At 40.0% G+C, this 25,366-nt stretch overlaps 1 protein-coding gene across 3 annotated transcripts in view; it reads right to left on the bottom strand.

The window, feature by feature from the left end:
* Positions 1-25,366, bottom strand: part of LOC129731093 (uncharacterized) — a 108,515-nt gene that overhangs the window by 6,139 nt on the left and 77,010 nt on the right. For all 3 annotated transcript variants that reach the window (XM_055690852.1, XM_055690850.1, XM_055690851.1), the window contains one exon: positions 6,064-6,217. In XM_055690852.1, coding sequence (XP_055546827.1) covers positions 6,064-6,138 — 75 coding nt within the window. In that variant the 5' untranslated portion in view covers positions 6,139-6,217. The remainder of the gene's footprint in view (positions 1-6,063; positions 6,218-25,366) is intronic.

Below are 25,366 nucleotides of genomic sequence, written 5' to 3'. Positions count from 1 at the left end.
ATGTTTTGACCGCAGACGGCGAAAGCAACGATTAAAAATTTTTAAATTTCTCCAACATTTCCTTCTTCTTACTGTCTTCTTACTGTCTTTATATTGTGACCTACCAGAGGCATTTTTTAAACTTATTTATCGAACGATTCTTCCGACTTGTTTAGTTGCATCAATCTAGCTATTTAATTTGTATTACACATACTAAACACCTCAATAACAAAAACAAACATATATATAAATCATAATTTAATCTAGCTCGATAGTTAAAATATGATCGAACAATAATTTAACAATTTTGGCGTCACTTTTTAATCGCTTGAAATAAATGTAGAACTGCATATTTCATCATTCGCAAGGTAAGAAAATTGATTGCTTCAACCACGTGTTTGGCGCTTTGAGATAGGCAAATTGTAATTTGTACTTGGCAGGAGGAACGAAGTAGTCCCCGTGGTTCTGTAGTTAGCGATGTCGGTCGGTTAGCTCTCATCCACATACGGTTGTGCTGTCGGGTTCGATTCCCGATCAGGTCGAGGATCTTTTCGAGTTGGAAAGTTTCTCGACTCAGCACTGGGGCACGGTATATCGTTGTACTTATCCTACAACATGCAAAATGTGCCAAAAAACAATATCGATAACAAGTTCTCTCCACTAATCTCTTAGTTGATCGAGACCGCTATTAGCTTTGCAGGCTAGCGTGCGATATTGTTGTCTTGTTAGGAGGAACGAAACAATTAACATTGAATATTTCGTAATAGCTTAAGTTCGGACCCAGCGTACTTGTACTTGACTAGCTCTCCTGGTAACAGTAATAGTACGGAAGGCTAAACTTGGCTGCTCTGCGGCTTGTGTCCTCGATGCCATCTTAATGGCGAGTTTGTTAACGGTTGAACAGTAAACGAAAAACTAATGCAATTCGAGCGCAACGTTCATACCTAAAACAACAACGCGCATCGCAGCCCAACCTTTTTTTTTACTTTTTTCCAGAACACCGTGTGCGCAACCCCGCCCACTTGCTGCGTTAGCCCTTTCCGTAGGTATTTAAGATAATTGCAAAGGTTTATTTCATCGCATCGTCATTCGTTCGTCCGTCCACTCACTTTCGTGCGGTTCGGGTGTATATTCTAAAATCGGTTCCAGTTCATACTTATTCTTCGTGTATCTCGCGATTACGTTCCGGCCGTGTGTGTGGTATATGTAGAAGAAGACGTAGTCAAAAAGCCCAAAAGTATTTAGGTTTAAAGAGATATTTGAGATTTTAAAATATTAGGAGACAAAAAGTTCAATGTCTTAAAATCTAAAATTAAAAAACTTGAAGAGGCTAAAAGTCTAAAAAACTAAAGGTCTAAAAGTCTAAAGTTCTAAAAACTCAAAGTCTAAAAATCCAAACGACTAAAAGTTTGAGAGGTAAAACAACTAAAACTCTAAATATCTACAAGTCTAAAAGTCTAAAAATTTCAAAGTCTAAAAGTCTAAAAATCTAAAAGTCCAAAAGTCTAAAAGTCTAAAAATTCAAAAATCTAAAAGTCCAAAAGTTTAAGACGTTAAAAGTCTAAAAGTCTAAATGTCTAAAAGTCTAAAAGTCTTGAAGTCCGAAAGAGCGCCAAACAGAGCCTGACAAAGTCATTTTCAATTGACAGTTATCAAGTTATAGTGACGCTTTGACCCGTCGCATTCAATTGAAAAGCTTTTGTATCATTCTCAAGTTCTTCGTGGATAACATGAAAATTACTCGGAAGCTCTTGCTTTGATTTTGACAACTGAAGGGCCAGAAAATGATACAAATGCGTTTCAATTGAAAGAGAATATTATTACCATCACTCTCGCATGACGATGAGCGCTAACGGAGATAGGAGGCTTCCATACAGTACTTCGCGCAAGTATATGGAAAAGGGAGGAAAGAAAATCGTGACGATATGAAACGGAGGACACCAACACCAGTTTCACAATTCGAAGTGATTACGCAGCGCCAGTGATGAACAGCGAAAACAATTCTGAAATATTGATCGGAAGTTGCGTGACGTATTTATTGGATGCCATTGCCGTTCTAACTACGGCTTGCGGTATTAGAAAACTATCGTCAAACGACGCGATGCGGTGCTAGTTTCAATTGAGATGCTGAAGGAAATGAAAGAGTCGACGGGAAAGAGAAAGGAGAGATTCGATGACAGCAGCCAGAAGGAAACTGTTCGAATCGAAATGACAGCGCGAAAAAATCAGTTTCATTGTTTTGTTTCGAAAATGATGAGCCCAGGCGCCAAATAATCGATGGTCGAATATCGACCGTGTTTGCTTTGTAAGAAATTTTGCACACGTATTTTGCTTAGCAAATTGAGCATTTTTCACGAATGGAGAGATTTTTTACACCCATAAGTTATTTTTTAAAAGTGCGTATGCATTTTGACATAGGATTCATTCAAAGCAATGTAGCTCAGAAACCTTTGGTTGTAAATAATGGTGTACGATAAGAGGGTTGTGTTTCTGGCTGTAGGAGTGTTGTTTGTACACTACACACACTGGACAAATTGCTCTCGAATGGCCACCAATATGAAGACAACGAAATCCAACAATTCGTTCTTTTTCGAATTTCTTACTTGCTCAACAATAAATGTTGACTCACAAGAGTTTTTACGGACGAACGCAAACTCGCATTCGCTTCCGAAATCATATGCACACATTCGCGTCTACTCTCCTATTCGCGTTTACTTCCCAACTCGTGAGCGCGACCATCCGAAGACAATGGTGTCAAGATGCATTGCGATGATTGCGGAGGGAAAAAAGAATAGTTCGAATAGGGTATCGGACTACTTCGGCAGCGGTTTTCTTCGGCTAGTTTTGCTTTAGACTGCTATAGAAAACAACGCAGTCCGATATCCCACACCCACACCAGTGGCTCTCAATCTTTTTGGCTCCTCGGTCCCTTTTGCTAAACACCAAAAGCTGCGAGGCTCTCTCTGCGACGCACAGAGAGCTTCGCAGCCCCCAAAAAATAAAATACTTGCAATACGAGGCTGCGTTTTTCAGTCTCATATCGTCCTGCAAGTCCAAGTTTCACGCAGGAGAATTGAGAATCCGCTTCCACAGGGATATACAGGAAGAAATTCTAGTAACCTGTCAAATTACCAAGTGCTTCGTGGCTCCCCAACATGAGCCTCACGGCATCGTTGTCGGCCGCGAACCTTCAGTTGGGAACAACTGTCCTACATGTTCCACTATGCAAGACTTTACAGATCCTCCGCCCCACTCTTGGCTAACGGTGCACGAATCAAAACCGGGTAGATGAAAAAAAACATTTTCGTTTTCGAGCACTTTTTTCACTAGGTGTTCCATGTCGAGCAATTTCAGTCTAGTACTCCTAATTCGCGACTACGAAGTTGAAAGAGATTTTCAAGGCTTTTCGCACCTAGGCGAACTCTCATATACAATTGTCAAAATGTGTGTGATGACAAAAGCAAAAATATTTCCTTTTCTTTTTCTCATGCAAAAACCAAACAAATATCAGCACCTTCGTAGTCGCGAATCGTAAGTAGAAACTCGTGTACCATTACGCAGTCGCTGAGTACGAAGATAAAAAAGTTTTTGCGTGCCGGTGCACGTTAGCTACTGTTCCGGCGAGAGTGTGAGGAATAAAGAGTATCTCGACAGAGTGAGTGCAAAAGACTTGAGAAGCGTAGCATATGTCTCGTTGTCAAGCAGGAAGGAAGAGAAAGGTTTGCTTCTCGCTCGCTTTGCAACGCTGATGTCAACTGTCATGCGTTTGGCGATGTTATTTTGTTTTATTCCTTTCCAGGCTCGTAAACGATCAACACTTTCATTTGATTCCGCTCCCTTAACGTGCGTCACAGTTGGCTTTCGCTCCTAAATGTAAACACAAAGAAAGGATTGTCAATCGACACTCGCGCATCAAAAAGATGCACACTGTCATTCGCTTGACGATGTTTTTTCAGCCTATTTCTGTCTACTTCGTTCTATCTTTAGCGTGGTACACAGTTGAAAAGAAAAGAGGTTCACGAAGTTTTGCTCTTTCTACAAAACGGAATTTTGACAGCTGAGAATGCTGACGTCAGTAAGCGCATGATTTTTGCTTTTTTTTTTCAAGAACACTTGAACACACTTGTTCACCGCGATCTGGTGTGAGAGCAGGGATGCCAGGTAATTTATTCAAAAGTCTTCATGATCCGCAAAAAAATGTCTTCCTACCCGAAGACCGAAGGCTGAAAAAACTTTCCGGCAAATCGAAAACTGTCGAGCGAAACAAAAAAAGGTCGCCACTAATGCACTAATGCAAAATTCGGGTCGTTCACATATTTTTCAATGTCTTCACATGTTTTCTCCAATGTCTTCACGTTGTCGTCACAAAAATGGATGTCTTCATCGTACACTCAAAATATTTTTCACGTTATTGTTACGTGAAAGTTCCTATACTTGTTCATTTTCTGTTATTTTGCATGATTTATGTGACAAACATAACATCTACGTAAAAATCGTACCATCTCGAAAAATCCTAATAAACTCGAGACTTGAACTTACAGGTTTCACGAAGCTTCAGTTCAAAGGTGGAAGAGTTACCTAAACAAAAACCGCTAAAGCGGACAATAACAATCCCCGGGAATATCGTAATATTTATCAATTTTTACGTTGTTTTATTCATTTACGAATTGACGAATTTGCATACCTGAGAGATATCTGATAGCAATCACGTTTTACGAAATGTACAGTTTTCATTTATTTCTCTAATTTTTATGAGCTAGGAAACTAGTTTTAGAATTTGTCAAAATATGTTGCGTAATAAATCACTCAGGTATGCAAATTCGTCGTTTACCAGTAGATGAATTCTACGTGAAACTCACATGAAATGCATGTATCTACTGAATAAGTTTCAAAGGATAATTCATCTAACCAGGTCATGATGAACTCAAATGACAATCACGTAGAATCTACTAGAAAACGATAGTGAAAAATATACACGAAACTTTTCCGGAAGCTATAACGTGAAAAATATTTTGAATGTAGGCTAAATGTCTTCCAATCTGGCATCGCTGGTTGTGAGACGACCAACCAACTGCCTGACGCTTTCAGTACCTGAATAATGTCAGTGTTCATTATTCCGTACAAGAACAAGTGACATTTTACTTCACAGAAGTGTTCACAGCAAGTGAACTTTGTTTTCCCTTTCGGTTTATGACTTCTTTTTAGCTGCGTACTAGCTACTAGAAGAAATTTTATGCCTGATTTAGTGCCTGAATTTTACATGGGATTGAGATAGGAAAATGAATTCCTTTTTGAACTGCATACTGCGCTTTTGTTGAGCAATATTATTACAAGATCAATGATATAAGTAATTTCCAAAAGCTCCGCACACAACGTGCGTAATTTTCATTTTGAGAAACATGTCAAAACACGTTAAGGGAAAAAATCCTTATAGTGATAAGTATTCGTTTGACATGCTTGTTCAAGAATATATTTGGACAGCGAGCCTTGCCAACGTCAGAAGGAAAGAAAGTCGTTTAGCGTAATGGATAATTATTCTACCATAACCATTTTTCGATCGGAATTATGTCTTCAGCGAAGTCCAAAAATATGTGTCATTACAAAACCATTTATACAAAAATTCTTTCCAAAAATTAATCGTATTTCGAAGAAAATACTAATCGCACAAAATAATAAATGATATAATTGAACAGTCTGAACTTTACAAATTCAAATGTAAAAAAGCTGGCAAGTCGAAAACCTGTGAATAGAAAAATACAAAAATGGGAACTTTTTCGTACGTTAAGCGAATTTAAAAAAAGCAATAAACATCAATAAGTGAAGTATCGTCTGTTCTAAAATATTACATGAAATATTCGATTACGAATTTAACAATTCGAAGGCAGAACAACACACAGGTAAACTTTAAAGTTTTTTGTTGGTTGTTCTGTTTCTAATTTCTATCATTTGGAATTTAGGTTTTGGCTGAGGTATAACTAATTTTGGATGTTGAATCCACGACATATCAAAGCACCAAACCAGCTGGGTGAAAAAACCGAATTTGGCGCATTTTACATCCACTCACTTGCACACCACTCTAATTACCCTGATAACGTGCGTTAAACCGTAATGTTTGCTGAGTAAAATCGAGATCAGAATTATGTACAGGAAATGCTTCATTTTGATCACCGGATGTATGGCATAGGTATGAAACGTCTAAATGGTGGCGCCAATTTCGTCTTTGGCTTAAGATGTCTTCCTGAAAATAGAAAAAGAAAAAAATCGTAACTTGATTATGAAGCCAAAAATAATGAATAATCACATAAATTGCCTATCAATAAAACCAACGAACCAAACAAAAAAAAAAAAAACAAGTAGACAGCCGCTTCAGTTTCATAATCCCGAAAAGTGCAAAGCACTTGTCCTCCGCCTATCATTGAAGAGACTTTTTTTTCCTCCTCTATGGACGCTTCTCATCTGTTTTTGGCACGCATGAATGTCCAACATCAGCATTCAAATCATCACCAGCCATGCCTAAGTGGAAAGCATCAGCTGATGACAACACCGAAGTCAATTATTCTCCAACCCACACTTTCCTCGAGTGCACTTCGGAATTTGACCCATCCATCCACTTGTTCGGTTTTTTTTCTTCTGTTGGGAAAAACTCACGCTTGGATGGCAATGCAGATCCCTTCTGAGGCAAAGGCACAAGAGATGTTAGTGGACTGGTGAGGAGAGACCAAGAATGGCAACATTCATTAGTCTTCATTACTCTGCTCTGTTGAGTTTTCCGAGTGGCCTAGTTGAGTGCGATACCTTCCGATCTGTGTTTATCTTGCGTATTAGGAACGGCTCCCACATCTTGCAAAAGGCAGGGAATATTTCAGAAAGGGGTTCCTTTCTCATAACGTCTCATACACTGAAATGCACTACTGAAGAAGCAAAAATATTCCTACCGGTAAAGATAAACTTTCCGCAATGTTGGTTCATTCTCGATTTATTCTATGTACAACATTCCTGTTTCTTTTTTATGATTGCATGCTTCATTGTACTGCAAAGCAAGTTTATACCTTACAAGAAGCTTCTCTCAACAACAGGGCATATCGATACACGAATTCGCAAGACAATGTTGCATTACCATTTTCAGCTATTTAGTGCTAATGGAAAGACGATTATGAGCTCTCTGCTGGGAAGCGAAAATCCTCTTACCGCCCCTTCGGCTGAACTGCAACCGGAGCACGGGAGCAACCCAATTGCACGGAAGCAGACACAATGATGGAGCCGACCCAGTGCCAGGACGCGTAAGCCGTTAATCGGTGCACTTTGGCAGAAGCAAATCCATCATCGGCTGAAATGGGACGTAAAATCGGTGGCAAATCCTTCGGAAAATCGTGTCAATTATGAAGCGGGGATGCGATTACCGTACCGTTGCCGAGAATCGGTTCCGATCGTCACTAGCGGGCCGTATAGATTTCCGGGCCTGATAAAAGGCATCGTGGAAAATTAAAACCATTTACCACAAACAGTTGGATAATTTGTTTTGCACGAAATGGATCTCAATTAGGGCAGGTACGGGATTTAATAATGGAATACTTTCGCTTCACACGAGCCGCGCTACATTGAGTTTCAAGTGAATTGAAATATTGTATGATCGAATGCGAGCGAGAATTCCGCAATTCTCATACTCAATTTTTATTATCATTACCTGACTGTTTGTACCAATAGCTTACCCATATATTATACACAATGCTTCTGAGCAATAAATTATTCGAAAAAATGTCAACTTTTCTTTCGATAACTTGAACGAATGTTTGACAGAAATCACACTCGAATAGTATTTACAAAGTGTTGCTCCTCGGTTATCTATTGGGTGAAAGAGAGCGTGATAAAGCTAAATAATAGACTATTAATTATATATCATAGCAGGAGATGAGATGGCTTTCGAAACATTTTTAGCAGAATAATCCACTCTCCGTTCTGCAGTGCAGCTGTTCACACTTGCAAAATATATTCATAGACGATTTCTTATTCCAGCTTTCTAGCATCTTGTGTCTATTCTGGCTCCTATAAATAAAATATGCATCGAACTGCTAGAAACCAACGTACGGAAAACCCACTGCATAATTCATATCGCAAAACAATTTGCAGATTCGACCTGACATTCAGCCTGTTTGCACTAGTCTAGCTTTTCGAAAGTCATTTCTTCTACTCTAGCCTAGCCAGCATAAACGAATCGGCATCGCTGTTGGTGTTGCTTCAAGCTGGACCTCTCGTGCTGCTCTTCTGAACTGACAATGCTCTGCGATGATGACTGGTGAAACGGCAATTTGCCCAAGCTCCGGCCAGATCAACTGTGCCGTTTATGGAGCGGCAAGGAGTCACACAACTGGCAAAAAAGCAGTCATCGTACGGTCATTCACCAAGTCCGTGAGACCATTCCACTTGGCATCTGACTCCAGATAGAACGGTTTATGATTGTACAGAATCCGGAGGAAGAATGTTTATGTACTACAGATTTTTCCCAATTGTCCACCGTCTGCCGTTATGCCAACAGGCCGCATTTGGTTAGTCGTCAGGTATTGTGCATTCGTTCTGCGTCTTTTCGAGGCTGCATTTTGTTGACGTCTGATTGTGTGATGAAAGCGATTATTTAATTAAATGAAATTATCATTAGAACACTTTTCCTGCACTCTTATGGCTCAACAATGGTTACTTAAAAAAGCATGAAACAGTTTATCATTCACGCCCCAAAAAAATTCAGCTGTTAGCATTATACCAAATATCTACCAACATTTTTCAGGATTGTAGGGGAATCAGGTTGACACCATCGTCCTGTTAAGGTGAAGGAGGTTTCATGGTTTTCAGATTGCTTGTAACGTGAGCCTTCCTTCTATGTCAAAGACCACACTTTTTTGGTCATCACCCTTCAACCATTCTTTTACTTTTCACTTCACTTTTATATAGCGGGTTGAAAAAATAATAATACCTCGAAAACAGATGCATTTTAAAAAAACCTAAATTAATCCACCTAGCGGTCAGACTCAGCCTTTCTCATTCAAACTTATTATTTGTAAAAATAGATTCACATGAATGCTTAAATCCAAAAAGGTATATTCACTCTTTGGGTTCTAAAATATTGATGTTGTAATTAAAGTATAAAATATGAAATTTGCCGTAATGTTAGTGCTTCATAAATAGCGAAATATAAGAAATGACTCTTAATTTTGAACAATTCAATCGAGAGCGATATCGGGAACGTTCAAATAGTACGATACCACATTTAAATCATGTTGAGGCCATATATATTGATCTAAGCAGCTATAGTGTTGAATAGTCTTTGAATTTCTTTCCTTTACAAACTTTTGAACAGTGTATCAAATTCTTATGAAGTTTGTTATTTGTAAGTTTGAGAGATGACTCGTTTGTATGACACTAGTTATGTTCAAATAAGTCGTGTAATACTTGAGATAATAGACTTTCGTTCTTTTACAAATTAAAACATAACGGTTGCTTAAGTTTGATTACAATGAAAAGCGAACGTATGGGGGAGCCAAACTTTGAAACCACGTGTTCAATCATAATTCATCAGTATATCCCTCACTAGCCCGTTCATCTGATATCAATATTGTTCAGATCGATTGTGTAGTTTCTAAGATAATGAAGTTTCGTGATTTTCACATTTCAATACATTACAGACGAAGTTACAGTCCGATTACAGTGAAATTCAATAGGGTGTTATGAGGCAGCTAGACCTTTCATTTGACACTAATTTTGTAGAAATCGGTTCAACCATCTCTGAGAAAAGTGAGTGAGTTTATGTAGTCTTCGGAATATGTTCCATTTCATAGCTGGATTTCACATTTTTAAACATAACAGGAAAAGTAATAATCCGTTCGCAAAAAAAATCATTAGGGTCTTATGGGGCAACAAGACTTTCCATATAACACTGATGAGATTAAACAGTCTCCAGAACACGTTTCTTTCCATAACTTTTGAACCATATGTTCAATCTTCATAAAATTCAAAAGTTGAGGGTTTTTAGGTAGCCCGTTCATTTGAAACCAATTTTGTTCAAATCGGTTGTGTAGTTTCTGAGATATTGATGTTTCGTGATTTTTACATTTTGATACATAACCTCTAAACTAGAAATCAGATTACAATAGAATTCAATAGGGTCTTAAAGGGCAATTAGACCTTTCATTTGCAATTGATTTCATTGAAATCGATTCAGCCATCTCTGAGAAAATCGAGTGAGATTGGGAGAGCGTTACACACACACATGCAGAAAATGCTCAGCTCGTCGAGCTGAGTCGAGTGGTATACGCAAGCTTAGGAGAATGACTGGAGAGCGACTGACGACTTTTCCCTCTCTTCACTCTAACAGCCTCATGCATGCGCTATTCATCAGAGCTCACATACAGCTACAGCTTAAACAAGGCAAAGCAACGGTGTTGTGTTGCGTACGACAGCTCATTCTTGTGCATGTATTTTGTTCGTTCGGACATGACAGCCTAGTTTGCTCATTTTGAGAATGTCCTGTTCCTGTTGACAGCCTGCTGATCGGCTGCGGCTGTCGTCGACTTGCATTTTTTCGTTTCTCCTTTTTCACAGGCCGGTGGCATATTGAATACAAAGCAAACCGTTTCCATTGTTGATATTATTTCCCACGTAAGAAAAAACGTGCTTCGCACCATCTCTCTTTCATTCTTTCATCGGCCTTACTGTCGTGATCATAATCACCTGACATCCCGCTCGGATTCGTGTTGAAGGATGTCGGAAGCTTATAGGCTGTCATTTACGACAGCTTGGAAATACCAACACACATATGAAGATGAAAAATAACAGCCCGTATGGAGTTGCATGTGTACTGTCGTCAGTTGCTGTCGAACTGTTCACCGAACGTGTGGGGAGCAGTGAGAGCTGTGCAATACAATGAGAGCCGGATCAGTTGAAAATTTGCTGTCATTGTCTTGCAGTCATTTTCATAACACTGGGTATACGACATTCGGCCCTTTTGAGCACTTTTATACCTTTAGTTTTTGCAGTGATTGCTATACCTTTGTAGGAGAAAGGCAAAAAGTGAAATGATAGAAATGACTTTTAATTTCAACTTCAATCCCGAGCAAGGCCGCAAGCATTGAAATAGTACAATATTAAATTTAAATGATGTTGAGGCCACATATTTTGATCGTAGCTATAGTTTTAAACAGTCTGCGGGTTTCGTTTCTTTCTATAACTTTAAAACCACATGTTTAAACATTATGAAATTCATTGTTTAAGGGTTTGAAAGCCCATTTGTTTGAATTCAACTATGTTCATAGCTTCTGAGATATAAGAGCGCCGAAACTAAAAGTTTGATTACAATGAAATTTAATAGCAACCTAAGCGGCAAATAGACCCTTAATTTGACACCAAGATAGAAAGAATCGGTCAGACCATCTCCGAGAAAAGTGAATGCGAAAGAAAGGTGCACATACACACGTACACACCCACACACAAACACAAACACCTATACATGCATATATGCAGAAAATGCTCGATTCGTCGAACTGAGTAGAGTAGTATATGACATTCGGCCATTTCAATCATATATAGAATATCATATATAGAAAGTCAATATATTTACTTTCATTATGTGATTTCACATTTTTATTAACAACGGACAAAGTTACAATCCGATTGCAGTGAAATTCAATAGCAACCTATGGGGCAACTAGACCTTTCATTTGACACTAATTTTGTGAAAATCGGTTCAGCCATCACTGATAAAAATGAGTGAGTTTAAACAACCTCAGGATAACTTTCCTTTACATAACTTTTAAACCATATGTTCAATCATAACGAAATTCAAAAGTTAAGGGTTCTGGGGACAGCCCAATCATTTGAAACCAATTTTATTGAAATCGGTTGTGCGGTTTCTGAGATATTGATGTTTCGTGATTTTTACATTTTGATACATAACCTCTAAACTAAAAATCCGATTACAATGAAATTCAATAGCAACCTATGGCGCAACTAGACCTTTCATTTGCATTTAACTTTATGAAAATCGGTCCAGCCATCTCTGAGAAAAGTGAGTGAGAAAAAAAGTTGCACATACATACACACACACACACACATACACACATACATACATACATACAGAAAATGCTCAGTTCGTCGAAAGTAGTCGAGTGGTATATGACATTCGGCCATTGGGACCACTTTTATACCTTCGGTTTTTCCAGTGATTGCTATACCTTTCTAGGAGAAAGGCAAAACTAGTCACCCAGAGTTTTATGATTTGAAATAACCACCAGAATTATATTCCATCATTGGAATATAACTACGAAAAAAAAATTGAAAATATATTTTAAAACTAAACTATTGAAAAAAAAACTTTTTTCCTCCAAAAGCTTGGAAATTACTTCATGTTTCAACAAAAAAAAAGTTTCAAGATAAAATTCAACTCTACTTCTTTGAATTTGAAATTTGATAGTTGTGTGGAAGGATGAATCTTAAAAAACCACTCTGAAACTGAACCTTAACCCTCTAGTACTAATTTTAGGACGTATTTCGCAAGCTTTGTAAACATTTTTCAAGTTCTTATTGAAGCTTTTCAGAGGTTCAACTGAAGACCATCTAAAGGCGGCACTGAACACTAGAAACAAAAATAGTCTCTCATACAGGACTTTTCATAAAAAGTTTCGTTACAACTTCAAAAATTTGCTCTTTAATTTTTGATTCCAAATTTTATGTTCATTGTTTTTACTGAACTTTTTCTCTCCCTAAAACTCAATTCTGGTTTTTTTTTCTCTATAAATAAAGGTTTCTAAGCTACAGTACTATAAGTAAAGTGTATTCTAAAATAGGTATAAACTCCTTTTTTGGATTTTTTTATTCTGCGATGTGCGATTTTATGAGGTGAGAATATTTAAACCTGAAAATATTTAAGCAAATCGAAACAAACAATTTAGACTTTCCTTGCAAATAATTGAGTGCGCAATTAGGTTCCCATTCCAACTACAACTTTGTCCCATCTTTCTGGCAGCGCGCGAATACTAGATCTAACCGCGCAATATCCAGGGAATAAGCGGATTAGGTACGACTTCCCGTTTGGAAGTATGAGGCCGAGCGTAGTCATGCAGTAAAATCACTTTTTCGTGCCTCTGCTCGTATTGTAACCAGTTTTCCGCAGTGCTCGGCTTAATCGCATCAATTAATCAAGTCGATACTCTTCCCTAATTATGGTTTGTTTTTAACAGCTTACAACAAATAACACCGACCTAATTCCATGTGTATACGGCCGAACCGACGACGTAGAATCATAACCGGGCAGTCTCCATGAGTCTTTTTCTTTAGGTTGCTGTACAAAACCCATTTTTCATCACCCGCTACGATGTAGTGAAGAAAAGCCTTTTTTTCACCGACTGAAGCAGTTGTTCACAGGCGAAAAAACTACACTTAACACCCCTTGGCCTTGAGGAGCTCAAGCTTTTTGTTTTTGAATCATTCTAAAAACATACCATCACTTGGAAATGGTTTGGTGAGTATCTCTCAATACCGAAGCAAGCTGTTCCTTTGTTTGACATGGATCCTCATCGAGCAATTCCGCCACCTCAGAGTCTTCGAAGTTTTTTGGCCTTTCTTCATGCGGACAGCCACCAGCATCGAAATTGCCGTCTTTATAGCGACGGTACCAAGTACTTAGCACAGCATTTTCGTAAACTTATTTAAACATGCGATGCTTTTCAGTTGCTGTTTTTTTAATCAAATAAGAATAGTGACGCTTCCCTCAAGTAACGATTATTTAAACATTTTCACGCAACTAATGCCCCAAAAATCGCTAACGTGTCAAAGTGGTTCGTTTGTCATATGTCAAAACTTGGTTCTAACTCCACCTGTGGCTGTTTTCTTTAGTTTAGTTTAGCCTTTACGAATAGACTCAAATTATTGAGAACTGACGCAGAGGGTCCAAAACCCCTGGAAAGGAGGATGGTTGTATCAACTCTTAACCATGGCTGTTACGTAAAATCTAATGGTTAAAACCCCTAAGCCAAGATGTTATGCGACACGTTTCGATAGATGATATGGAGGGGGCTGGGGGTGAACAAATTTCCAGCCACTAACGGAGCCTGTGGAATACCTGGCGCCTTTCCACAGTATTCTAGCTTTCTGCGTTTAAGCCACCGTAACACGCAGAGGACCCCCTTCTTTCATGGCAAACTCGTTTGATCAAAAATGGATTCGATACATAAACAACAAATTTCAAACCCTGGCCCCGGCAACCTTAATCTGCCGGAACAAATGGAGTTGACAAGCTCCATGGCGTGAAGCCTACAAGGCCACACTCAACAGGCAGAACCGAGGAGATGGAACTGGAGGAGGACTTCAACCTCGACAGCGAATCGCTGGATGGAGAACCTTCGCTTTCATCACTAATCCTTGGATTGCCTAGCGGAAAAGAGGAGAGCCCGACGGACTGTCTTCCCGATCCATTGACGCAGCCGAATGAAAAAAGGGAAACCTGTGTCATCTCGTGCTCCTGTCAAACGGCTCTCCCAATCGCAACGGCGGCTCCTAAAGAGACTGCTAAGCCAAGGCAACTCACGCGTGGAGGCCGCTAGCTTAGAACGTCAATCAGTCGACCAGATTGACCGCTTAGGTCAAGTCGCAAACAAGCAACAACGATCGACTGATACAGCTTCACCAAACACGAGTACTAAGGACCCGAGCTGCAAAACTGGACTTGGCATGCGCGGAGCCTCCTGCACCGCGTCAAATGTTAGGGGTAACGTACAGGGAGATGCTGGAGACAACAAGCCTTTCGATCACGTCGATCGACTATCCAGCTTCCCGACTTACCCCCGAACTGCTAGAAACTGTTCGTGACGCAATCCTGGACTGCATTGCGGACCAGGAACCATCCGCCATCAGGCCCAAGTTCAGGAGCTGCCGACTAATAAACGGCCTCCTACAACTTGACTGGGCCGATAGTAACACAGTTAGATGGCTGAAGACTACGGCGTCTGCCCTCAAACCATGGGAGGGAGCACACCTTCGTGTATTTCACACGGAGGACCTGTCAAAAGCACTACGATTCGTCGGATACTTTCAGAACAGTGTGGACACCACGAAGGAGAGAATTCTCCGTCTATTCCAAAATTCCAAAACCAGAACGACGGTTTCTCCACACGCGCATGGCGAGTGTACCATCGTAACGTCACTGGCAAGACCGTCGAACTGGTCCAGTTCCAGGACCAACAGTCTGCGAACTAAATAGCAGCACAAAGCTTCCTGCTGAACTTTAAGTACGGGCGAATGGCTCTGTCTTTGCAACAAAGACAAGAAAGGTTCGCTCGGAGACTCCCTCAAAAAGTGCACCGCTACCACCTGCACGCTGCAATCCAGCGACAGAGAAGAAAGTTCCACCGAAAAATCGGAAAAAGACCCAACCCCAAAATCTCAATCTGCCAAAACGTGGAAATCGTACTTCTGTCGCCCGCCGTCTCCTGCAACGGGAGCCTGCTGCTGATGGTGCGCAGACAACCCGACCCAGCGTCACCGCTGAATGCAATCGTCCGCCAATCGGAACTCCACAAGTTCCGACGAAGGACGCGCCGTCCACTTCAAGTGAACAGCATACGCTGCGTCCAGGTGAACCTCCACCATGCAAAGAGCGCTTCTAGTGTTTTTGCCGGAGGTTCACCAAAAATCAACTATCCGTCGCGCTGATCCAAGAACCATGGGTCCACGACACCAGGATCCTTGGCTTAGCCAATCCAAACGGTAAGTTGAACAGAAATATTAAATTTGTTCCCATTACAGAATTCATCCAACGGGATTTGATTGCCATTGCGGTGAAAGTCCAGACGACCAACGGCACTCAGAAAATGGTCGTTACCTTTGCTTACTTCCCAGGGGACCTGGACGATATACCGCCATCCGAGGTTACAGCGCTTGTGCGGTACTACCGAGGTATCAATAAGCAATTCATCGTCGGCTGCAATGCCAACGCGCACCACACAATCTGGGGAAGCTCGGATGTGAACACACGAGGTGAGTACCTGCTTGAATATCTTACTTCTAACAACGTTAATGTATGCAGTCTAGGGAACGAACCAACTTTTAGTAATGCTACTAGATAATAGGTCTTAGATCTCACACTTTGTAGCGCCTCGATAACGGAGAAGGTCAAAAACTGGCATGCCTCTGATAAACCTAGTTTATCTATGGTCTGATAAACGTATCAGATTTGACATCGAAGCTACTCCTCAGTCCTCTAACAAAAGAACACTTAAGAAATCCTAAGAAAACCAACTGAAACCTTTTCAAGGAAAAACTGGTTAGCTCAAGGACATCCTGCCATATAAATATTCGAACTCCAGTTAAACTGGATATCGCAGCGAGTGACCTACTAGGATCACGGAAGCTTTCAATTCAAGCTGCCCGTTAACGAAACGGACAGTCTGCCGTGATGTGCCCTGGTGGAACGAAACACTTAGCAACCTTCGTCGGCAAGCTAGACACCTGTTCAACAGGGCCAAAATGACGTCTAATTAGGTTGCTTATAGAGCATCCCTTACAAAATTCAACGCTGAGCTACGCGAAGTCAAAAGGAGATCCAGAGTCGGATTATGTGAGGACACTCAGACTCTGCCTGAATCTACGCAACTGCAAAAAGCTATGTCCAAAGATCACACGAATGGTCTTGGGCAGTTAAAAAGGGGAGACCAACGAAACACTGGATGTTCTTATGAACACTCACTTTCCTGGCTCGACAGTGACCACCGGGTCGAACATTGAGGAGCAATAAAGGTTCGGATCAAGACGCATGACGTCAAGGGAATCCGCAGTGCTTGCTCGTCGACTGTTCACGGAGACTTCTATCAACTGGGCACCAAGCTCTTTTGAGCCTATGAAGTCACCGGGACCGGATGGCACTCTACCAATCCTCCTGCAAAAATCGGACGGAGTCATCATGTCCGAACTCATCAACTTTTTTCGAGCCAGTATTATTCTAGGGCCCATTCCGGTCAACTGGCGGAACGTTAAGGTGGTGTTTTGCCAAAGCCGGACAAAAAAGACAAAACATTGCCAAAGGCTTTTAGACCTATAATTCTAACGTCAGGGCTTCTCAAGTTGATGGATGGCCTGGGTCTTCTATTATTATTGTTGATAAAAATTTAAAAAAAAACATCCGCAGAGAGTTTCTGAAGAATTGGCCCTTCCATAAGCATCAATATACCTATCAACAGGGCAAATCTACAGAAACCGCTTTGCTTTGCTTAGTGACGTAGATCGAGAAGACACTGAAATTTTCTTGATATTGAGAGAGCTTTCGATAACACGTCCTTTGCATCAATTCACACGGCTCTACAAATAACTTCAACCCCACTAAAACAATTATTATACCCTTTACTATGCGAAGGGTGCATTTAGTCACTCCTCCACTATTGAATGGGGTAAGACTGAGTTTCAGCAATGAGATGAGAACTAGATTACGCTATCAAGAAAACAACTTCAGCGATGTGGACGATGTGGGTTCGGCAAGACCTGGGATTTAAACACTATTAGCACTCTTGTCACCATTGCTCGACCACGTATAACCTACGCAGCCCTAGGATGGTGGTCTAAGGTAAATGAAACGACAGCCCAGGCAAAACTTAACAAAATTTAACGACTGGCCTGTTTTTCATTTACCAGTGCATTGCGCACAACGCCGACTACAGCCATGAAAGCGCTCTGCTTACTGTCACTACACTTACATGTGAAAAAGAAGGCAGAGCTTGGTGCACTTAGGCTACGAACAAACACAACGATGCTCGAAGGTAGCTTAACAGGTCACCTAAGCATTCAAGCTAACACCTTTAATAACAACAGTCTTAGACTGGATGGAAGCAAAACCCAACTTGGACGTTCCATACAGGGTGTGTTCAGGATTGAAGCACCTTATAAATTAGTTTGTAATACGAAACCTAGAGCGAACCTTTTTTGTTTTTATAAATCGATATAGAGAGATAAGCACAGGGTTAAACAGGGTGATTGACAGGGTGCTACGATATGTCTGAAGCGCAACTAGACATGTGAAAATCGGAATCTTTTCAGACAGTCAGGCATCAAAGTCTGCCACATGTGTTTTCAGACCAGTCTGGGAGTGCATTGCAACTCTTGCTTCATCGAGGTTCAACTTCTCCGAAAGTTTCCTTTCAACTCCATACTAGGTTTGGAGCACCAGTCCCAAACGGCCACTGGTTTCATCAACCATGTTGTTCTGACTTGAGGCACAGGTTTACAACCAACAAGCTCAACTCCATCAATAAGTTCGAGCATCCTGTAATCTGTGTAAAGCAATCCGGTCCAGTCACAAAAAAAAACAATTATTCCTCGCAGTCGCAGTGTCACTTCTGCCCAATGCCCTTCCTTCAGGCATATAGAAAAAAAACATAACGTTGGAATAATTCTAGGTCAGAGCCTTCACGTATTTAAAAAATAAAGTTTCATGTTGTCTGCATACATTAAAACGGTCAGCACCACACATGCTCTACATCGTTTACCAGTAAGATTAATAGTGGCGAACCTAGGTGAGAACATTGTGAGCTTCACTGATGAGTAACTGCTTTTTAACCATACTTTTAGTGTTCTGTTGGTCATATTTGAATCCATTTTTAAAGTATCGTTTTTAGTATAAGTTTTTAGTATATATATTTAGTAGAATTTTAGTATAAAACAGAAAGGACTGTTGAGAATGTCGCTATAGCGAGATTTGTCACTATAAAAAGTGTCGTTATAGAGGGACTCGACTGTACCGAAGAGAACAGCTTTGGTCTTTATGTGGTTTATCCGTAGCGCATTTATTGAAGCCCATTCTATTACTCATTGCGGATCTTTATTTAGACGTGGCACTGCAGTTGAAGCGTTAGGTTGAGAGCAATAGAATTGTACGTCACACGCGAACATTTGAACGCGACGATGTCTTACTATTCCGCGTAGTTCACTGATATATGAAGAGAAGAGCAAGGGCTCAAGTACTGAGCCTTGCGGAACACCAGAGATGACGCAGGTACTGCTGACGATACATCTTTACAATGGAACCGTTGCTGAACCACGTGGTGATGTTTTGATCACTGTTTTATCTTTTTCATGAGTTCTGATTTTGTATATCGGTACCAAGTTTAGTTTTAACTATTTTTGGTACTCCAACAGAATTTTATATTTTTTGAAATTTTCATTCAACCTCGATTAAACAACAACAACAATATCGCACGCTTAGCCTTGGGGCTAATAGCGGTCTCGATCAACTAGATTAGTTGAAAGATTTCGTTATCGATATTGTTTTTTTGGCACATTTTGCATGTGTAGGATAAGTACAACGATACACCGTGTCCCAGTGCTGAGTCGAGAAAATTTCCAGCTCGAAAAGATCCTCGCCTCGATCGGGAATCGAACCCGATATCACAACCGTGTGGGAGAGCTAGCCGACCGACATCGCTAACCACAGAGCCACGGGGACCAACCTCGATTAAAACTTTTTGAATATAGTGTCCCGACATTTTTGAAAGAAAAAATTCTTTTAACATTTACCACGGTGTTTATTTGACCGTTGTTGTATTAGGGACCATACTTAAATGACGTAGCATTTATGGGGGGAGGGGGGATATAGACCGTTCCGATAATTATAAATACACTTACGATCAACCGTCATTTCAAATAACGTGCAGTATTCAACCAAACGTTGGCTGCGTCCTGTTGTTTACATCCAAAAGAAACCGATGCTGTCATTTTTTCTAACATTTAGTGCGAAATTTTGAAAATACGTGGCCTTTCTCCAGAGCAAAGAAAGCGAATTGTGCACAAATGGGGCACCGTGAGTGGTCTTTCTATAAGAAAATTAGCCAGAGAAGAAGGTATAAGTGTCGGAGCAGTACAAACCGCATTGCGGAAGTATTGTGAAGAGTGCACATTTACTGGTGCCCCAAGACGTGGTAGAAAACCCGGGCCTGTTGATCCCACAATGGACAAAAAGGTTAAGGAATACTACAAGCGGCATCCTTCAGTATCAGTACGAGATGTGGCGAGAAAGCTTGGAACCTCGGCGAGTAACATTATGCGTGCCAAGGGAAGAATGGGTCTGCAGACCCGTCGGAAGCAGAAGCAGCCAAAACGAAATCCAAAACAAGCTGAATCTGTGAAACCGAGAGCTCGGAAGCTTTATGACAAACTTCTGACCAAAAAATGGGGTGTGTTATCATGGATGACGAAACCTACATAAAACTGGACTATAAGACTCTGCCAGGACCGCAGTTTTATACATCACCGAAGGGAAAGGATGTCCCTGGACCAGTGAAAGCCATTTACACCGAAAAATTCGGCAAGAAGGTAATGGTTTGGCAGGCCATTTGTGAATTTGTGAATATCTCGTCCATTCATTACGAATGATACAATGAATGGTAAAATTTACGTGAAAGAGTGTTTGCAGAAAAGGTTGTTACCCATGGTTAAGCAGCATAACAATCCTCCAATCTTTTGGCCCGATCTTGCTTCCTGCCATTACTCTAAGGATGCAATAGGGTGGTATAAAACAAATAATGTCACATGTGTCTCGAAGAAGATGAATCCTTCAAACTGCCCTCAAATTCGCCCTATTGAAACTTTTTGGGCTTTGACCAAGGCAAAGCTGAGGAAATATGTCGAACCAGCGGACAATGTTGAAAAATTTAAAAAAGATTGGCTTAAAGTGGTAAAAATAGTCGGAGAACACACTGTGCAAAAGCTTATGAGTAGCGTTAAGAGAAAAGTTAGAGAACTCGCGTATCCTACGAAAAATAATCCCAACTTGAATTGAAACTGGAAAGAAAACACTTATAATCTATATTTCAGAATAAAATGACTCGAAAAATCCTGTATTTTTTGTTTTATTCAAGAAAGAAGATGTATTTATAATTTTCGGAACAGTCTATATCATCGTTTTGTGACGAGCTGTGACAGGGAGTGGGGGAGATGTTGGATTAAAATCGACGTAGCATTTATTTTTAAAGATCGATTTCTTACAGGGAAAATGTACAGTAAAAATGCACTAAAACATAGTACAAAGTATTGCAGCGAGAGCTGTCGAAATCTTTTCATCTGTGGCATTCTGAAATCTTCTGAAGGCTCTACTGCATAAACAACTGCATAAACAAGCAACTTTGTGGATTTTAATACAGTCAAACTTCGTTCTAGGAGTCGATATTTTTCTATACTCGATGATGTTATCAGTCCCTTCGATTTCCCATACAAACTCACTCCCAGTAATCGATATTACTCGATGCCTCCTTCGCTCGATGATCCCGTATGGTAACTATGCTAGTTGTTTGGTTTCTATGAGCCAATGTTGTTTTCAAATTCTAAGTTCTTCTGACGTGAAAGAGTGAATGGAATCTCAATTCCCGCAGAAGATGAAGAAAACTGAGAAATGAAGGAATAATGTGCTGACTGTTGTTAAAATGTGATAGGCTAGATCGGATTTCAATGATTTTTGTTAGCGAAATTTGACGAAACAACAATCTCTAGGGCAATAATACTGGAAGCTCTACAGTTAGCAAAAAATCTTGCTTTAACATTATCCAACTAAATTTATGATCCAGCAAGAAATCATTTAATAGCAGAAACAAATCACCTAAAAGCCTCTCTAATAAAAATAACATTATCAGATGCTCACAACTCTTATTTTTCTCATTTTAACATTTGCTAATTTGGACACTTGCTATCAAAAAATGTTAGGTTTATAGTATTAAAAATCACCGGACATATAAAAATGCCGTCACTTTTTATACCTATTTTTAACTTTTGCTATCAAAGGAAAAGTTACTTTTACGTGGTATATTTTTTCTGCAATTTAACTATCTATAACCTTGTCGATTACAGTATTTCAATAAAACGCGTCATTTTTTAGTATATTATATTTTACACATTGACATTTTTAAAGAATTTTCTTTTCAGAATTGTGATTTTAAATGATCAATCAATATCATAGAATAAAATCTCTATCAATATCAAACAAATTTGCAGCTATATCGGAAACAATCGGTCCGGATCGATTCGCGAAGCAAAATGTATTGACTCTAGACACCTGTTGCTACTAAAATTGAATAATATCTTGAGTTAAAAATGATAAAAAATAGTGTACACAGTTCTATGCAATCTATTGCATGAATAATTTACGTCTTCAAAAATTTATTCTATGAGTCGATATTTCCTTGAGTCGATGGTCCCTCCGATATCGACTCCTGGTGGTTTCACTGTAGTGAAAGTTACAAGATACTCGTTTCTTTTCATAGCTGATAAGTTCAGGGATTAGTTTTGGTTGTGTTTTCTACAGATATATAGATCACGCGAAGTTGTATAAACATCTTTCCTTCTCGTGACAAAACACAAACCCTTCTAAACAGAAAATATTAATCCAGAGCAAAGTTAATATAATATTAAATGCTGTCACAAATGTATGAGTGATAAATAAATTGAATTAGACATGATTTGTTTTCAAGTAATTTGTTTTAAATTTAGTTACCACTTGTGTTTTTGTACGTTTTTCTCAAAACCTGAAGTGGAGGGGGGGCTTAATCTAACGCTTCGTTTTTTCAGAGGGGGGTTAAAGTTTTGTGACCAAATGCTGTGAGGGGGGGGGGGGGGGGGGTTTGAAAATCGTGGAAAAATTCTACGTCATTTAAGTATGTTCCCTTACATACGCCATGGGAACTGTGAATGCCAGTCAGTTTGTATTGCCATCCTGTATCTTTGATACAATCTCAAAAAACACCGTTTGAAAAAAAATAGAGCTACGCCTTTTTGAAGTTTCAACGGTGGAAAACCTGCTGGAATGGCTTCATTGGCGGAAATAAATATATTGGCAGCAAAATCAAGATCTACTACGATGTCAGTTCATTACAGAAGTGTTATTGAAGTCTTTTATTCAATGTGTTATAAAGAAAACACTCCTTATAAAACTTAGAAAGGGTGTAGGGGCCATCCACATACCACGTGGACAGATTTTTAACGATTATTACCCCCCCCCCCCCTGCCTCCGTGGACAAATGCCCATATAAATTCTTTTTTTTTTTTTGTAAGGACCTGGACATTCCACAATCCCCCCCCCCTCCAAGCTGTCCACGTGGTATGTGGATGGCCCCTAACTCAAAAAAATTCCAATGGTGTTTTTTGACAATACAAACTAGCATTTATAGTTCTGACAGCGTATTCTTTTCTAATAATTTCACCGTTATTAGAAAAGAATACGCTGTCAGAACTAAAAGTGAATTTTAATAATTTTCTACTGTTTTTTTTTTTTTAAATAGTATATTTGACACGGCACGATACAATTTATGTATAACAGAGCCAAGTAGATTTTTTTTTAAATTCAAAATTAGCAGGGAAAAGAGGGAGGCCTTTTCTTTATTCTCGCGGCCGACTACGTGCTAGTGGGGATTTAAGGTGAGAGGAGGGGTGTTACAATTTTGTTTTTAACTATTTTATATTACAGAATGTATCCATTTGTACGTGGCTAACCAGTGATGTTCTATTTGAGCAGTTTGGTCTGAGGTGTCTGCGTAAACATAGAGATGCCGAGTCTTCGTTTTAGTGTCTCCAGCCGGGTGTATCATTCTCTTTCAGTTTGTGACAGAAATTGTATTCTAGCAAATAGGTAAAAGAAATCAAATTTTAATGCCAGCATTTTTTATAAACCCGTATAGCTGTGTCATGTACTGGAGATCACCGCTTCCCAGAATGTCTCTAACGGGTATGTTCGGTTGTTTTCCTTGGGCCCGAAGGGAATCTATAAGCTCAGACCTAACACCACAGTATTCGGTACACGACCAAACAACATGCTCGATGTCACGGTAGCCAACGCCACAAACGCAGTGATTACTGTCTACAAGCCCTATACGAAAGAGATGCGTGTTTAACGTATAGTGATTGGACATAAGTCTGGACATCACGTGAATGAAGTCCCGACCTACATCCAATCCCTTGAACCATGCTTTCGTCGATACCTTAGGAAAAATAGAATGTAGCCACCGTCTCAGTTCATCTGAGTTCCATGATGATTGCCAACTGTTGAGTGTTCTCTGACGTAAAATGCTATAAAATTCATCATAAGCAATTGGTCTTTCATAAATATCGCCATCAATAGCACCCACCTTAGCTAAAGAGTCAGCCTTTTCGTTACCCGGAATCGAGCAATGAGAAGGGACCCACGCTAAGGTAACCCGGTAATTTTCATCTGTTAAAGCACTTAAAAACCGCCGTATTTTCCCCAGGAAATACGGGGTGTGCTTCACAGGCTTCATTGATCGCAGAGCCTCAATGGCACTGAGACTATCTGTGAAGATGAAGTAGTGGTCTATGGGTAGGGTTTCGATGATTCCAAGAGAGTACTGAATAGCAGCAAGTTCTGCGACGTACACGGAAGCAGGAGCACCGAGTATGTAGGAGGCGGTAAAATTTTCGTGGAAAACACCGAAGCCAGTGGACTCATCTAGATTAGATCCGTCAGTGTAAAACCTTTTATCATAACTAACATGTTTAAACTTATTGGAAAAAATCTTAGGGATCTCTTGGGGTCGCAATTGATCCGGGATACCAGAAATGTCTTGTTTCATGGTGGTGTCGAAGAATATAGCATTATTAGAAGTATCTAAAAGTGCGACATTGGAGGAATCGTATGAAGAAGGATTAATATCTTGAGCCATATAGTCAAAATATAAAGTCATAAATCTGGATTGAGATTGAAGGTCGACCAACCTCTCGAAATTTTCAATTACTAATGGGTTCATAACTGTGCATCGAATTAGCAACCGGCAAGAGAGATTCCAAAAACGATGTTTCAACGGAAGAATACCCGCTAGCACTTTAAGACTCATCGTATGGGTCGACTGCATGCAACCTTAGGCAATACGCAAACAACGATACTGTATTCGTTCCAGTTTGATCAAATGTGTGTTTGCTGCGGAGCGGAAGCAGAAACACCCGTACTCAATTACAGACAATATCGTTGTTTGGTAAAGCCTTAGAAGGTCTCCTGGGTGGGCTCCCCACCAGGTTCCGGTAATCGTACGAAGAAAATTAATCCTCTGTTGGCATTTTCGTGTCAGATACCTAATATGACAAGCCCAGGTGCATTTAGAGTCGAACCAGACCCCGAGATATTTAGCGACTAAAACCTGAGAGATCGTTTTACCCGTTAGAAGGAGCTGTAGCTGAGCTGGGTTATGCTTCCTAGAAAAAACGACCAGCTCAGATTTCTCCGGAGAGAATTCGATACCCAGCTTAAGAGCCCATTCAGACAAATTGTCTAAGGTATCTTGCAATGGTCCTTGCAGATCGCTAGCCTCGCTACCAGTAATGGATACAACGCTATCGTCTGCAAGTTGCCTTAGCGTGCATGAATTTG

The sequence above is a fragment of the Wyeomyia smithii genome, chromosome 3, assembly GCF_029784165.1.
Source record: "Wyeomyia smithii strain HCP4-BCI-WySm-NY-G18 chromosome 3, ASM2978416v1, whole genome shotgun sequence".
NCBI lineage: Eukaryota > Metazoa > Arthropoda > Insecta > Diptera > Culicidae > Wyeomyia > Wyeomyia smithii.
This window is presented reverse-complemented; position numbering and strand designations above follow the sequence as displayed.